The 16585-nt window shown below is 48.2% G+C and overlaps 1 protein-coding gene across 1 annotated transcript; it reads right to left on the bottom strand.

Moving 5' to 3' along the window:
- Window positions 1-2505: 2505 nt before the first annotated feature.
- On the bottom strand, window positions 2506-5753 carry Hdhd3 (haloacid dehalogenase like hydrolase domain containing 3). The gene is made up of 2 exons (XM_004662676.2): window positions 5630-5753; window positions 2506-3559 (listed from the first exon to the last, which is right to left on the bottom strand). Exon 2 carries the CDS (start codon window positions 3397-3399, stop codon window positions 2623-2625), a length of 777 nt encoding a protein of 258 aa, XP_004662733.1. The 5' UTR covers window positions 3400-3559; window positions 5630-5753; the 3' UTR covers window positions 2506-2622.
- Between the last annotated feature and the right edge of the window lie 10832 nt (window positions 5754-16585).

Raw genomic sequence — 16585 nt, 5'->3', positions numbered from 1 at the left:
TTTGTCTAGTACTGCAGACATGGCCCCTCATCCCTCTGCCCACCTAGGTGTCACCCCATTCCCCATCTCCCAGGTTAGGGACACCCCAGAGCCCTCATAGGCTGTTAGCACCAGAACATGTGCTACATTGTACCTGCCTGTTCTTGTAACTTGTGGTATCCTGTGTCTAGCTCTGGGCAAGACAAAGGTGTCCAGAAAACACGTTTGAGTGGTGAGGCAAAGAGAAATAAAAATTTGAAAACTCAACTTCAGAGGGCATGGTGGTACACACCTATAATCTCAGCACTCTAGAAGCTAAGGCATGAGAATGACAAATGGAAAACCAGCACTGACTTCTTAGTAAGACTTTGTTTCCAAAAAAAAAAAAAAAAAGTAAAAATAAACACCAAACCTGCTTTCATCTTGCATTTATCCACTTTTGAGTGTCAGTTCTTGTCTCCTATAGTTCCCTAGCTCCATAGTGGTCCCTATGGCTGGGCCCTTTAAGATTGATGCCATTCAGGACACCTTCCCTGTTGTCTAGATATGTGTCCTAATGGTCAAGCCAATGGGCTTTACATGCCAAAACTGGAACTTTCTTTTCCTCACATGACCACAGGCAAGCCATATAACCCCTTCATCTGTTTCATTTGTAAAGAATGCAGGGAAAGGGTTATATCACCTATGCCCATTTGCTAGCTTTGAGGAATGTAGATAGCAATAAAGAACTTAAGCCAGGGTCAGGAGAGATGGCTTAGTGGTTAAGCACTTGCCTGTGAAGCCTAAGGACCCCGGTTCAAGGTTCGATTCCCCAGGACCCACGTTAGCCAGATGCATAAGGGGCACATGCATCTATAGTTTGTTTGCAGAGGCTGGAGGCCCTGGCACGCCCATTCTCTCTCTATCTGCCTCTTTCTCTCTCTGTCGTTATTCAAGTTAATAAATAAAAATAAACAACAACAAAAAAGAACTTAAGCCAGGCATAGTGGAGTGGCAGACCTTTAGTCCCAGCACTCGGGAGGCAGAGGTAGCAGGATCACTGTGAGTTCAAGGCCACCCTGAGACTATGTAGTGAATTCCAGGTCAGCCAGAGCTAGAGTGACACCCTACCTCACACACACACACACACACAATAAATAGGAGACACAAGTCAGCAGTGGTCCTTCTCATAACTTGTCTCAGATCTAATTGGCTATGTGGTACAAGTGGACAGTATCCCCATGGCACATCTCTGCACCCACTTTCAAATTAAGCTCTGACCTCAAGGATCCTAAGGCCATAGGAAGTGGGGCATGGTGGGTGGTCTCAGATGCGGAAAGAGAAACCTTGTGACTTCCTGGGGTTTTAGTTGTCTTGCATAAAGGGGTTTTGGATTTCCGGTGCTTTGAAAAGTCTGAAAGGACCTGGGTTTTGTGCACATGTGTGTAGTGCTGGGGTTTCAAAGTACTCTATCACTGAACTATAATTCTATGTGTTGAAAGTACCTGGTTGTTGCTAGGTATGGTGGCTCACACCTGTAATCCCAGCATTTGGGAGGATGAGGTAGATCACCATGGGTTACAGTAGGATCCTACCTCACAAAAACAAAAATAAGGCTGGGAGATGGCTTAGTGGATAAAGTGCACAGAGTAAGCACCTGAGTTCAGTCCCCAGAACCCATGTAAAGCTGGACAGTGCGGTGCTAGCATCTGAAGTCATCCCAGCAAGAAGAAAAGCAGAGACAGGATGACCGCCCAGAAGCTTGTAGGCCAGCTAGCATAGTGAACACCAAAGAGAGCCCTGGCCTCAAGGCAGAAAGTGAGAACTCACATCCAAAGTTGTCCTCTGGGCTGGAGAGGGCTTAGTGGTTAAGGTGCTTACCTGCAAAGGCTAATGACCTATGCTCAACTCCCCAGTACCCATGTAAAGCCAGAAGCAGTGGTGCATGCCTCTGGAGTTCATTTGCAGCAGCTGGAGACCCTGGCACACTATCGCTCTCTGCTTGCAAATAAGCAAGTTAAATTAAAAAACAAAAAATGGGCGTGGTGGTGCATGCCTTTAATCTCAGCACTTGAGAGGCAGAGGTAGGAGGATCGCCCTGAGTTCAAGGCCACCCTAAGACTTCATAGTGAATTCCAGGTCAGCCTGGGCTAGACTGAGACCCTACCTTGAAAAACCAAAAAAAAAAAAAAAAAAAAAAAAAAAAAAGCTGGGCATGGTGACACATGCCTTTAATCTCAGCACTCGGGAGACAGAGGTAGAATTGCCATGAATTCGAGGCCACCCTGAGACTACATAGTGAATTCCAGGTCAGACTGGACTAGAGTGAGACCCTACCTCGAAGAAAAAAAAGTCCTCTGACCTCCACATACACACCTGTATGCAAACATGAACATGTATGCATGCATGTGCACATACACACACATATACACACAGACAGTGATTGTGAGATAGATGGGGTGGACTCTCCATGGATATGAGGTGAAGGGGATTCATGGCAGAAAAGCAGCATGTTTGTGAATAAATGAGTGAACTCAGAGACTGGGAGCTGGTCCTCACTGCTTTATAGTCAGACAGGCTAAAGAGGAGGCTGTGAGAGGGCCTGGACCCCTCCCTCTGCAGGACAGGGGAGCAAGAACGGATGCCATCCTCCGTGTTTAAGTCTTAGCTGCTTCCCTCATGAACTCCTGGCCCAGAGTTTGAGGCCTTCAGGCGGTCAAGGGCAGGCAGGAGATGGGACAGTGAGGGAAGAATATGTTCTTTAGGAACAGAATCTCTGATTGAGAGGTCCAGAGGCTCTGGGCCCCTCACCAGGAAGCTGTGCATGCCCACAGCCCGAGCCCCCTGGTAATCACAGAGGAAACTGTCCCCAACATGAGCGGCCTCTGCTGGGTCCACATGAGCACGCCGCAAGGCCTCACGGAAAATGCGGGGGTCCGGTTTGGGCCAGCCAGTAGCCTCAGAAGTCAACACAAAGTCAAAGTGTTCTCTGAGGCCAAGACCCGCCAAGATAGCCTCTAAACGACAGTCAAAGTTAGATATCACTGCCAGCTTCAGCCCCTGCTTACGGCACCCCTTCAGAGCGGTCTCAGCCCCCTCCAATACCTGCCAGGTGCAGGGGCTGCTAAAGTCTTTGTAGAGCTGGCTAGCGATGGGGACCACGGCCTGGGCATCCCGGACTCCCGCCAGGTGGAAAGTCTTGAGGACCGTGTCCTGCCACCACTGCCGCGAGGTGAGACCTTGGCTCAGGCCGTAGTTGGGGAAGCTGTGGCTCTGAGCCCTGTATGCTTGCCTGAAGGCTTGCTCCAGGGCTCTAGCCTCCACCTCCAGCCCACTGGCCCGGGCCTTGGTGGCATATTCCTCCCCCACAGGGCGGCGGAGCTTGAGCAGCGTGTCCTTCACGTCCCATGTCAGTAGACGAATGTGCAGCCGCCGAGCCATGGAAGAGACCTGGTCTGCCTCAGGTCCCGCAGCTGAGGGAGACGCTGAGTTCGACAGATCCACCCCTCCACAAGTGACCAGTCACCTCTTTCCAGGCTGAGTTGGTCCGATTTGTGGGGTGCCCCAAGGCACTTTAGAAATGTCTTCACAGCACGAGATCCTAGAATGAGAAACAGCAATGAGGTGGAAGCTGAGGCCCTGCTGTCTGACTGGGTCCATATTCAGATGCACCAAGTATGTGACCCAAGGAAAGTCACTCTGAATCCGTGTGAATCTCAAGTGTGAGAGGTAAGAGGACACCAACCTCGAAAGATCTTGGGACAAAATGAGATCGTTCATTCACTCATTCATTCCAAAACAAATTTCTGAGCACCTTTAGGAGCCAAGTGCTGGGGAGCAGGCCTTGGTGACATTTATGGGATTCTTGAGCTGGGGAGATGGCTCAGCCGTTAGGAACACTTCCTGTGCAAGCATGAGGACCTGAGGAAGCCTGACAAGACTGCTCAGAGATCCACCCCTAGGACCCAGTGTCAACAGTTGAACACAGCTACACAGGTCTGCAGCCCCAGTCCTGTCAGAAGAGGCCAGAGAATCGCTTGTGCTCATGGGAAAAAAAAAAAAAGGCCAGGCATGGTGGTACACACCATTAATCCCAGCACTTGGGAAGCAGAGGTAGGGGGATCGCCATGAGTTTGAGGCCAACCGGAGACTACAAAGAGAATTCCAGGTCAGCGTGGGCTACAGCGAGACCCTACTTGGATAAGAGACTCTGGCTCAAGTACGAATTAGCAGGTGAAAGTAATGGAGTGGCGACACCCAACATTCCCCTCCATCCACCTCAGGCCAGTCCAAAAGGCCCCACATGGGCACATATACGGGCATTTTCCACCCCCCCACACACGCACACATAAGAATAGAGGATTCTTTGTAGACAAAGTATACAAACTAGCATAATGAAGCTGGTATGCACCATGACAACATACTTCTGGGGACCCACAATCTTCCTAAGCAAGAGAAGTTCTGGTGGTGGTGTGAGGAAGACTATGGCGAAAGCAAAGGTGGCTAAGTGTTCCTGGCAGAAATCTCTAGTGCAAAGGTCTAAGGGTAAGAGTCTGGTACTCTGGGTAAAGTCCAGCTCAGGTACAGCAGTTAAGACAAGGAAGCAATTATGATAACTGCAATTACTAGCAATGTAAAAAAAAAAACAAAAAAAACAGAAGGGGGCTGGGCGTGATGGAGCACTCAGGAGGCAGAGGTAGGATTGCTGTGAGTTTGAGGGCTAGAGCGAGATCCTACCTCAAAAAACAAAACAAAACAACAAAAACCCAGAAAGGTTCCTTCAGACTCTGAGCAACATGGTGGTTGTTGAGAAGGGAAGAATGAACCAGAGAGGACAATTACCTGCCTAAGGTCACCAGTGAATTAGTAAACACAGCCTGGACTAGAACCCAAACTTCCAGACTCTGGCCTGTGTTTCCTTCCACTGTACCCTACTTACATATACTTAAATTAAAACAAAAATTGGGTTTTGGTCGGGCATCATGGCGCGCCTTTAATCCCAGCACTGGGGAGGTAGAGGGATCACCATGAGTTTAAGACTAATAAGACTACATAGTGAATCCCAGATCAGCCTGGGACTAGAGTGAGACCTTACCTCGAGAAAAAAAAACAATGGAGTTTGGTGATCTCGTATAACCGGGGGGGGGGCAGAAGGACAAAGCCTGCTGCTGTCTCTGACCCTCTAGGAGCAGCAGCTGCTCCATCCTTCCTGGAGTTGTACCACCACGGGTCAGTGAGGTCAGCCCAGGGGGATTACTGACTCAATGCCCAGGAGTGAGGCAGAGGCTGACTATAGCATGACACTGCTATCCCTTTGAACCCGAGGACCCCCACCCCCGGGATCAGAGTGCAAGCATGCTGCTGCAGACAGAGGGGCCCTCCCTGGTGGGTTAGGGTTCTAGCCGTAGAGACGTGTAGCTGATCAGAAGATCGGCTTAAGTGAGCCGGGAACGAGGAGACCCCTTCAAAGCGCCCCTCACTGCGCAAGCGGGCAGACCGAGGCCAGCCAGGGCAGGGAAAGTCGCTCCTCTAGAGGGTCAGTGACTTGGCTTCCCTCCGAGCAAAGGACGCAGGCGCCGGACCCACAGTGTCTTCCGCCCCTGGAAGCTGGCTTTGGGGTTCCGGTTGCAGGTCTGAGCGGCTCGCCCTTCCTTCCCTCCGCAGCACCCACCTGGCTTGGCCACAAAGGCAGCCACAGCGACAGCGACAGCTCCCGGGAGCGGCCCGGCGCGCAGCGGTTCCGGGGCTCCTGGGTCACGACCCGAGGCCAGCTCCTCCTCCCGCTCTCGCCCCGCCCCCGCCTGCGTCACCGCCCCGCCCAGCCTCGGGGTCCCTTCCGTCGCCACGCCCCCTCCAGGGTCCCCATGGTCACCGTCACCAGGATCGGGCACCCTCCCGATCTGCGCCCCTCAACCGTGCTCTCTTCAACCCCCATGGTTTTTTCTGCTTCCCACTCCCACCGCGGGCCCTACCACCTCCCTGGGGAGGCATCCCGACGACTATCTTGGAAATCAGAGTATTTGGGATTCGGCCCCGGCTGGCCTAGTGCTTTGAGGACTCTAGCAAGACTCTGTCCCTCTCCCAAGCTGCAGTTCTTGCTAGGAGGGATGGAGAGTGGTCGCACTTGCCAAGGCCATTTGCTGAGGAAGGTAGCGTCTTCTGCAGTTCACCTAGCTATTGATTTGAGACACCATGCAAAAAGGGCTGACCTTGAATACCACTTCTTAGCCTCCATACTGCTGCAGCACCATGCCTTATTAAAGTACTTTTTTAGCGGGGCGTGGTGGGGCACACCTTTAATCCCAGTACTGGGGAGGCAGAGGTAGAAAGATCGCTGTGAATTCGAAGCCAGCCTGAGAATACATAATGAATTCCAGGTCAGCTTGGGCTAGAGTAAGACCCTAGTCAAAAAAAAAAAAAAAAAAAAAAAGGAAAGAAAGAAAGAAGGACTGGAGAGATGGCTTAGCGGTTAAGCGCTTGCCTGTGAAGCCTAAGGATTATGGGTTCGAGGCTCAATTCCCCAGGACCCACGTAAGCCAGATGCACAAGGTGGCGCTCGTGTCTGGAGTTCATTTGCAGTGGCTGGAGCCCTGGTGTGCCCATTCTCTCTATCTGCCTCTTTCTATCTCTGTCTGTTGCTCCCAAATAAATAAAAATAAATAAATAAAACAAATACTTTATAAACTTTTTATTTTGAGAGAGAGAGAGAGAGACAGAGAAGGGAGGGAAATACAGATAGAATGGGCACAGCAGGGCCTGTAGCCACTGCAAATGAATTTCAGACCTATGTGCATCTGGCTTATATTAGGTACTGGGGAACTGAACCTGGCTCCTTAAGCTTCACAGGCAAACCACCTTAACCACTAAGCCATCTCTCCAGCCCTAAAGTACTTAAAAAATCATTTAAGGGGTAAAAAGAACCATGTTTTTGCAAAAGCAATACAAGCTTATCTCAGAAAACTGGAAAAATACTATGCTCAAAGTAAACAAGCCAAAGGTGTTTGTTCAACCTCATTCATTCTTCAACTGGTAAGCACCTTCACTGGCAGCCTGTCCTCTGTGGATACCAGGGGGGGAAACAGGCGCTTCCTGCCTGCAGGGAACGTGGGAGGAGCAGGCAAACTCAAATAAGCAAGTTGGTGAGAGAAGGCTTTGGTGGGTTATGGCTGGGGAAGAGCGTGGAGAATGGAAGGCTTCTCCCCCACCCCCTCCTGGCCGTTCTCTACCCTCCTCCACCCTCTTTAAACCTTTTCTGGTGTCCCATGGCTGGTCTGTGGACTTCATTCAGAACCTACTTTCTCTCTCTGGGCCTGGGGACTCACCTGCAAGACTGGTTTTATGTCACCAGCATGGGTGGAGGCAGGAAGTGTGAGGTCAGAGGTCGGTCAGTATTTCACACCATCCAAGAGTGCCTGAGGGTATCATTTTCTTTTTTCCAGTGTTTCGAGGTAGGGTCTTGTTCTAACCCAGGCTGACCTGGAATTCACTATGTAGTCTCAGGGTGGCTTTGAGCTCACAGCAATCCTCCTACCTCTGCCTCCCAAGTGCTGGGATTAAAGGCCTGCGCCACCACACTTGGTGGGTATCTCTTTTCAAGGTCACCTTCAACTCAACCCTTTAGGGTCTGGAACCAGCATTGCCACCTTGACTATCTGTGAACCTCTGTTCATTTTTTCCCTATCTGAGCCTCAGACACCCAAAATACAAAATAGGAGGAACAGACAAATATCTTCCAATTAAAGTCTAGGCTACCTCTTTGTGTGTGTGTGTGTGTGTGTGTGTGTGTGTGTGCTGTGTGTCTGTGTGGAATCCAGGGGTTCATGTCAGGTGTCTTCCTCAATGCCTCTCCACATTATTTATTTATTTTGTTTTTTGAGGTAGGGTCTCATTTTAGCGCAGGCTGGCCTGGAACTCACTATGTAGTCTCAGGCTGGCCTCGAACTCACAGCGATCCTCATACCTCTGCCTCCCAACTGCTGGGATTAAAGGTGTGTGCCACCATGCTTGGCTTTTCCGCATTATATTTGAGAAAGGGTCTCACTGAACCTGGAGTTCACTGATTCCTACTGTTGCAGTCAGCTTTGCATTGCTGGCAGAAAGTACCCAAACAATAGCAGCTAGTGGGAGGAAAGGGTTTATTTTGGCTTGTGGACTAGAGGGAAACTCCATGATGGCAGGGGAAAAGGATATTGGATATTGGGTAGACAACAGTAGCAGGAGAGTGAGCCAAACACTAGCTAGGGGAAGTTGGCTATAACACATATAATCCCACCCCCTCCAGTAAGGATCCAATTCCCAAATTGCTGTCAGCTGGTGTATTAGTGAGGGTTCTCTGGAGGAACAGAACTGCTAGAATGAATTATGTTAAAAAAGAATTTATTGGGCTGGAGAGATAGCTTAGCGGTTAAGTGCTTGCCTGTGAAGCCTAAGGACCCCGGTTCGAGGCTCGGTTCCCCAGGTCCCACGTTAGCCAGATGCACAAGGGGGCGCACGCATCTGGAGTTTGTTTGCAGAGGCTGGAAGCCCTGGTGCGCCCATTCTCTCTCTCTCCCGCTATCTGTCTTTCTCTCTGTGTCTGTTTCTCTCAAATAAATAAATAAAATTTTTTTTTTTTAAAAAAAGGAATTTATTGGATTAGTTTGCAGTAGTCCAATAGCAGTTGCAGGCCTGAGAATGAAGGAACCCAGTAGCTGCTCAGTCCACGTGGCTGGATGCCACAACAGTCCCCATCTGGCACTGAAGGCCTGGAGGCTTCCTGAAGAGCCACTGGGTTTAGATCCACATGGGTCTTCAGTTGACACTGGTCTTCAGTCTGCGCTGGAAGCAGCAACCAGCTCCAGCAGCCAAGTGGAAGGAAGGAAGGAAGGGGTTCTTTTCACGCAGAGCTTCCTTATATAAAGTCCCCTCTGAGAGGGGCTGCCTGCTCTGGGGGAAGGGCTCACTCTGGGGGAAGGACTTCGCTCTTCAGTTAATCCTTCCTGGAAACAACCTCGGAGACCCACCCAAAGAGGATTTCTGTGGATTACTAACCAGATCAACAACACCCTAACCATCACAGCTGGGAACCTAGCATTCAGAACACATGAGTTTATGGGGACACCTAATTCAAACCACCACACCTACTGTTAGAAGCTCCAGGGATTCATCTCTGCCTCTCTGGCACTGGGATTACAGGTGCTGGGATCAAAACTCAGGTCCCCATGCTTGTGTGGCAAAAGCCCAGGCTGGCTTTTACATGGATGTCCGAGATATGATTAGCTTTGCCCTTGGTTCTACATTTGTCATATGGATATGGGTCACAGTAAATCAGGATGGAGTGACGACCTCACATGGGAAAGTCCCTGTAGAATTCAAGATGATTCTTTTCAAATGAGAAACCTGACAGCCCCAGTAGGCTGTTTTTTTTTTCTAGGTTACACACTGCCTTGACCCAAAGCAAGTACACACCTTTAGGAGAGCTGTTTTGTCCATGGGTATCTGCTCCCTGGGGTCATGGCCCTGATTTAACTACTGGTCCTCTATGATCTCCTTTTTCCCTAGGAAACTTTTTCAGCAGAGCAAAAGGAGCCTTGAATGTCACAGGAAAGCCAGTGACAAATCCCTGATATTCTGGATCAAGTTTCCTTCCTTCCTTCTTTCCCTCCCTCCCACCTTTCTTCCTTCCTGTTTTGTCGAGGTAGGGTCTCATTTTAGCCCTGGCTGACTTGTAACTCACTATGTAGTCTCAGGCTGGCCTTAAACTCATAGCAGTCCTCCTACCTGTGCCTCCCACGTGCTGGGATAAAACGCATGCACTACCATGCCTGGTGTTTTTTTCTCTTTGGGAAAGCAATTGTCACACATGTTCCCTTGAGAAAATCCTACTGAAAATCCTCAAGAAACCCAGACTGGGGCTGGGGAGATGGCTTAGTGGTAAAAGCCACATGCTTATAGTCTGATAGCCAGGTTGGATTCACCAGTACTTATGTAAAGGCAGATATAAGGTGACACATGCATCTGGAGTTCGTTTGTAGTGGCAAGAGGCCCTGGTGTGTTCATTCTCTCTGCTTGTAAACAGATACATTAAAAAAAAAAAAAAAAGCCAGGTGTGGTGGCGCACACCTTTAATCCCAGCTCTCGGGAGGCAGAGGTAGGAGGATCACCATGAGTTGAAGACCACCCTGAGATGACAGAGTTAATTCCAGGTCAACCTGGACCAGAATAAGACCCTACTTCAAAAAACCAAAAAAAAAAAAAAAATTTTTTTTTAAGTTGAATTGCTTGCCTGCAAAGCCTCTCTCTGGATCCCACGTAAGCCAGATGCACAAAGGTTAGGCAAGCATAACGTTGCACATCATGCCCACTAGGTGGTGCAAAGGTCTGGAGTTTGATTACAGTGGCTGAGGCCCTGGCGTGCCAATTCTCTCTCTCCCTCTTTAAAAAAAAAAAAATCAAAATTTAAAAACGGAAAGAAATCAAACTGGGGCTGTGCCTGCCAGACACATGCCTCTTTATCACTTTTAATTTTTCATTTGCTTATTTTTAAAATATTTTATGAAATATACAGAGATAAATGCAAAGTGTACATGTCCTCAAACTGTCACAAATATACCCTTGCAACTGGCACCCAAACCAATAAAGCTATTGTTTCTAGAACCTTAGAGCATGGTTGCTTTCAGGTGCTTAGTCTCCTCCTGCTGCTTGAGACAGTGTCTCACAGTGTACCCAGGCTTGCCTCTTGAACTCAACTCGTGGCAGTCCTCCTGCCTCAGCCTCCTGATTGCTGGGATTATAGGAATTAGCTGCCATGCCTTAGCCTTATTTATTTTTTGTGGTGCTAGAATTAACCCTGGTCCTTACACATGCCCACCATTGCTCTTCCTACTACTGAGCCATATGCTTAGACTTCTCCTGGCTTAAAAAAAAAAATTGTTTTTAATTTTGCAAGCAGAGATAGAGAGAAAATGGGCACAACAGAGCCTCCAACTGCTATAGATGAACTTAAGATGCATGGGCCACTTTGTGCATCTGGCTTTATGTGGGTACTGGGGAATCAAACCCAGGTCATTAGTCTTTGCAGGCAAGCACCTTAACCTCCAAGCCATCTCTCCAGTCCTCTCCTGGCTTTTTATTTTCTTTGTTTTTTTGGGGTAGGGTCTTGCTCTAGCCTAGGCTCACCTGTAATTCATGTTTTGGGTGGCCTTGAACTCTCAGTGATTCTATCTGTGCTTCCCAAGTGCTGGGATTAAAGGCGTACATCACCATGCCACACTCTCTCCTGTTGCTTTTTTAAAATTTTATTTATTTGAGAGAGCCAGAGGGAAAGACGCAGACACACACACACACACACACACACACACACACACACACACAGAGAGAGAGAGAGAGAGAGAGAGAGAGAGAGAGAGAGAGAGCGAGAGAGAGAATATGGATGCACCAGGGCCTCTAGCCACTACAAATGAACACCAGACCCATGTACTACCTTGTGCATCTGGCTTATGTGGGTCCTGGGGAACTGAACCTGGGTCCTTTGGCTTTGCCAGCAAATACCTTAACCATTAAGCCATCTCTCCATCCCTCTCCTGGTTTTTAAATGTAGTTTTACTTGTGTATTTACTGTGTATGAATAATAAGCACGCACCCCTTTTAAATATGTTTGCATGTGTGTGGATGGGTGTAGTGGAGGCCCGAGGACCACTTGGGGTGTCAATCCTTGGGAATGACATCCACCTCATTTTGAAACAAGGTCTTTCATTGGCCCAGAACTCAAAAATCAGACTGGCTGACCTGTGAGCCTGAAACCCACTTCTACCTCTTCAGTACTAGGATTAAAAGTGAGCACCATTATGCCTGGTGCTGGGGACCAAACCAGTACTTGTGTGTTCTTGCATGCTCTTGAGACAAGACCTTGCCGCATTCCCTAGACTGGCCTTAAACTCCTGATTCTCCTGTCGGTCTGTTAGGTAGCTGGGACTACAGGTATGCAACATGGCACTTGGCTATGATTTTTCAGGTGCTAGACATCGAATCCAGAATCTGGCCAAGCTAGGTAAGTGCTCAATACATTGAGTTGCATTGAGTCCTTTGCTGTGGTTATTTTTCTCTACAGATAAATGAGGCTAAACCTTTCATATGCACTGGCTAAGTTCTATATTAATTTGTACAACTGCACATGAACATAGCTTTTATATATCTCATAAAGGCAACACATACAAGGCTAACACCCCTCTTAGTCAATCTTTCATCCCTACCCTCCGCAAATCATTTCCCAATGCTGAGTTCTGGGCTTGGAGGGAGGAAACCTGAACCCCAGCCTTGGCCTGCACCTGCTTGTTATGTGATTTTAAGTCTCTTTTCTAGGTCCATCTCCATCTTTAAAACGGTTTAAATGATCTCTAAGGGTCTCTACCTTGACATTCTGACCATGGCTTCTGTGATTCTAAGAAGTATGTGATGCTTGATGATGATGGTCACTTGCTCATATCCATGACTTTTTTTTTGCGGGGGGGGGGGGGTAGGGTCTCACTCTAGCCCAGGCTGACCTGGAATTTACTATATAGTCTCAGGGTGGCCTCAAACTCATGGCAATCCTCCTACCTCTGATTCCCGAGTGCTGGGATTAAAGGCATGCACCACCATACCTGGCTTATCTTCCTTAGTTTTATTTATTTGAGAGACAGAGTGAGAGAGAGAGAGAGGGAGGGAGGGAGGGAGAGGGACACACACACACACACGGAGGGAGGGAGAGAGGGGAAGGGAGGGAGAAAGGGGGAGAGAATGGATGCCAGGGTCTCCAGCCACTGCAAAGGAAATCCAGATGCATGTGCCCCTTTGTGCACCTGGCTTACGTGCATCCTGGGGAAATCAAACCTGGGTCCTTTGGCTTTGCAGGCAAGTGCCTTAACCACTAAGCCATCCCTCCAGCCCCATCTTCCTTAGTTTTGAATGTCAGAGCAATGATTTATTCAAAACTAAAGAGGACAGAAGGCAAAGCTCTTGTAAAACAGGAGTCCCTAATGGGTAATCTCTTCCTTAGTTACTGAACTTAAGTTTCAGTGGAACATAATTGCTCCAGCCTCCTTCCCCAGTAGGCATGGTCATGTGACTGAATTCACACAAGGGCATGGGGATAAAGATGATGTGTTCAACCTTTGGACCATACCTGTATAAAGGACCATCCTCTCCAATTGCCCTTCTCTTCCTACTAGCTGAGGAGGACCTGACCTATGATAGGAAATGGAGCTGTCATGCCTCACCCCAACACACACACAAGGCCTCACTAGGTAGCCCGGGTTAGCTTTGAACTTCTTCCTTCTGCCTCTGTCTCCTAGTGCTGGGATCACAGGCATGGACCACATGGCTACCATCTTTGCTCACCATGTAAAAAAGACTGAGACATGCTAGGGATGAAGAAAGACAAGACACTACCATCCCATGACAGTGTGACTAGCATATTAGTCCTGGGCTGCTTAGTGAGGTACATTCATCTTGAGCTATTGTTTTGGCTATAGTTATATACAGATCCTGAATCCAGATTAATAAAGGGAATGAGTTTAGAGAAGTGGTTGGGTCACACTGGAGGAACACTCTAGCTTAAAATCTTTACTTATTAGGATAACCAGTTTGGGGAAAACATTCCAGGCAAAAGGGAACCATTGGTGTAGACTTTGTGGCCTTGCCAGCCTCTTGTGTAATGCATTTCTCAGTATATTTTATAATGACTGAGCCAAGGAGTGGGCCATGTGACCCAAACAGGGCCAACCAAGGACTTCTGGAGTTTTGTTGAAGTGAAAAGCCAGAAAGGATTTTTCTGGAATTATAAATCTTATGGGCCACTTAAGCCTAGAGTAATGGGAAATCAGACTGCACCTGATTGAAAGACTCATCTTACAATACAGCCAAGCTGGGTCCAACAAATGAGGGCAAGAAAGGGACAGAGAGACCCATGGGAGCCTTTCACCCAGGGACACATTTGATCCAGGTATGGAAACCTGTCAGTTTCTCTTTTTCTACTGAACTGGATTTTGGCCACTTGCCACCAAGGGCACCTAGAACAATCCAGAGCCTGGCTTGCCACAAATCATAGGCCCTAAAGTATGGTGGCACTGGCAGAGTTTGCGTGGGACAGCAGCAGAGGCTGGTGATCTTTGCTGCTAGGTAGTAAAGTGACTGATTAGAAAGCCTGTCAAAGAAGCCACAGCCCACATGGGCACATATAAGGAAAACAGGAAAATCAAGTTTTGCCAAGAGGCCCAGAATGATCACTACCCAAAGTCCAGTAGTGTGCTTTGCCAGACTGTGAAAGGCAAGTCCTCTGTCTTGGCAATCACTACCAGGCCAGGAAGGTCACACTGCCAGAGATCTGTGGAGCAGATCCACAGCCTTTCAGCTGACACCCATTCCATTACTGCCTCCCTAGCCTTTAAAGAAAAGAAAAAATTCATTTATTTTGGTTTTTCGAGGTAGTCTCACTCTAGCCCAGGCTGACCTGGAATTCATTATGTAGTCTCAGAGTGGCCTTGAACTCACGGCGGTACTTCTTCCTCTGTCTCATGATTAAAGGCGTGCCACCAACCCCCCAACTTTTTGAGAGGGAAAGAGGCAGAGAGAGAAAGAGAATGAAAGAGTGGGCACGCCAGGGCATCCAGCCACTGCAAACGAACTCCAGGTGAATGTGCCACCTTGTACATCTGGCTTATGTGGGTCCTTTGCCTTTGCAGGCAAGTGCCTTAACCATTAAGCCCCCAACCTCCTTTTTGAGCTGATTTTTCTGTAGCCTAGACTGGTCTTGAAGTTGCAGCAATCTTCCTGCCCCTCAACCTACCAAGTGTCAGGATTACAAATATGAGCCACCATGCCCCAGCCTAATACTTCCTTTATAGAAAAAACACTGTGGGCCACAGCCACCAGGCTGGCACTTCAAGTGGCAAGATCTGATCGATCCCACAGGGAACCACTCATGTAGACCACCATGCCTGAAGGCAAATGAGCATCTGGGTCTTCCTCCTGTTCTGGAGTCAATTACACATTACACCCATTACACCCAAGCTCTTATTTTCTTTGTAACTGAGATTCTAACACAGTTCTGACGCCAATCTGAGTGCCCTTGAGTGACATAACTACAATGCATGCGAAGCTAGTTAGTACTGCTCCCATTTCCTGAAACTGCTCCTGTATCTTTCAGGGTTCCCTGACTCAGTAAATGGCCCAGCAGCTACTCAAGGTCAACCTTTACATCAAATTGACCTCCTAATCACATTCTAAATCCATTTCCTTTTCTCTGTCCCCATGGTCACTGTAGCTCAAGGCATCCAAATTCTCATCGCAAAAACCATCTTGAAACAAAAAACAAAACAAAACATAAAATACCCATCTTGATAGCTAGTGCTATTTAGAAAAATACAAATTAGGCCAGGCGTGGTGGCACACGCCTTTAATCCCAGCACTCAGGAAGCAGTGGTAGAGGATTGACGTGAGTTCGAGGCCAGACTGAGACTACATAGTGAATTCCAGGTCAGCCTGCACTAGCGTGAAACCCTACCTTGACAAAAAAATACAAATTAGATTTGAGTTATCCTTGGTTAAAATGTCTTCCTTTGATGTTGAATAAAGTTGGAAACAACTAAGACCTTTGAGCCCCTGAATATGGTTGGGCCCTGGTCTGTTTCTGTACCTCAGGCCCTCTCCGTGTCTGCTAGTCACACCCGCCTCGCGCTCCTCCAGGCCTTTGCATAATGGTTCCCATCCCTGGAACGCTCTTGCCCAATGACACTTCACCTTGCTCATCCAAATGTTGGGAAAGTTTTCCAATCCTTCACAAGTCAGAACCTAGTGGCCTTCACATCTACCTCCAGGCTCTCAGGGCACCTCATCCTGCCTGCTCAGCATTTGCTATGTACCCCTGGACACATTTGTTTACCTCCTTGGGACTGCCTGACCTACAAGGCAATGAATGTCTCTTAGTACTTGCTTGGCAATGATGGGACTGGGATGGACTAGGATAACCTTTCCTTTTCCACTAACTGTTTTCCAGAAGAGTTCAGGCTGTGAAACAAGAGGTCTAGAAGCTAAAATGGTTCATTTCTGGCTTGACCTATCCTGGGTCCAGAAAAGGTTTGTCTCAAATTAGTGACCCACGATCAGGCTCCCTGCAAGGGGAAGCTTTGGGATACCCTAAGACCTAATTTGGGCTAATTACCTTCCAGAAGGCTGCGCACAAGGAGATCGGCTCTAATGGTGTGGTCACAGATGTGACAAAAGCCTCCAAGAATTGGAAGGGACCAGTCTGACTGTAGGAGCTGCAAGTTTAGAATTTTAAGTAAATTTTACATTATAAAAATGAATGCTTAACAGAAGCACAACATGGTAACTGCATCTGGAGTTCATTTGCAGCAGCTAGAGGTCTTGGTGCACCCATTCTCTCTCTCTCTCTGCTTGCAAATAAATCAATCTTTAAAAAAAATGGATGTGTGGGCTAAAGATTGCTTAGTGGTTAAACTGCTTGCCTGTGAAGCCTAAGGACCCAGGTTCAATTCCGCAGGTCCCACGTAAGCCAGATGCACAAGGTGATGAAAACACACAAGGTCGCACAAGCATACAAGACGGTGCACACGTCTGGAGTTCGATTACAATGGCTGGAGGCCCTGGC

The sequence above is a fragment of the Jaculus jaculus genome, chromosome 1 (assembly GCF_020740685.1).
Source record: "Jaculus jaculus isolate mJacJac1 chromosome 1, mJacJac1.mat.Y.cur, whole genome shotgun sequence".
Lineage (NCBI taxonomy): Eukaryota > Metazoa > Chordata > Mammalia > Rodentia > Dipodidae > Jaculus > Jaculus jaculus.
The sequence above is the reverse complement of the archived record's forward strand: the minus strand, read 5'-3'. Positions and strand labels throughout refer to the sequence as shown.

Coding starts and splice junctions, on each gene's coding strand:
- Hdhd3 (XM_004662676.2), bottom strand. CDS start 3,399: ATGGCTCGGCGGCTGCACATTCGTCTACTGACATGGGACGTGAAGGAC.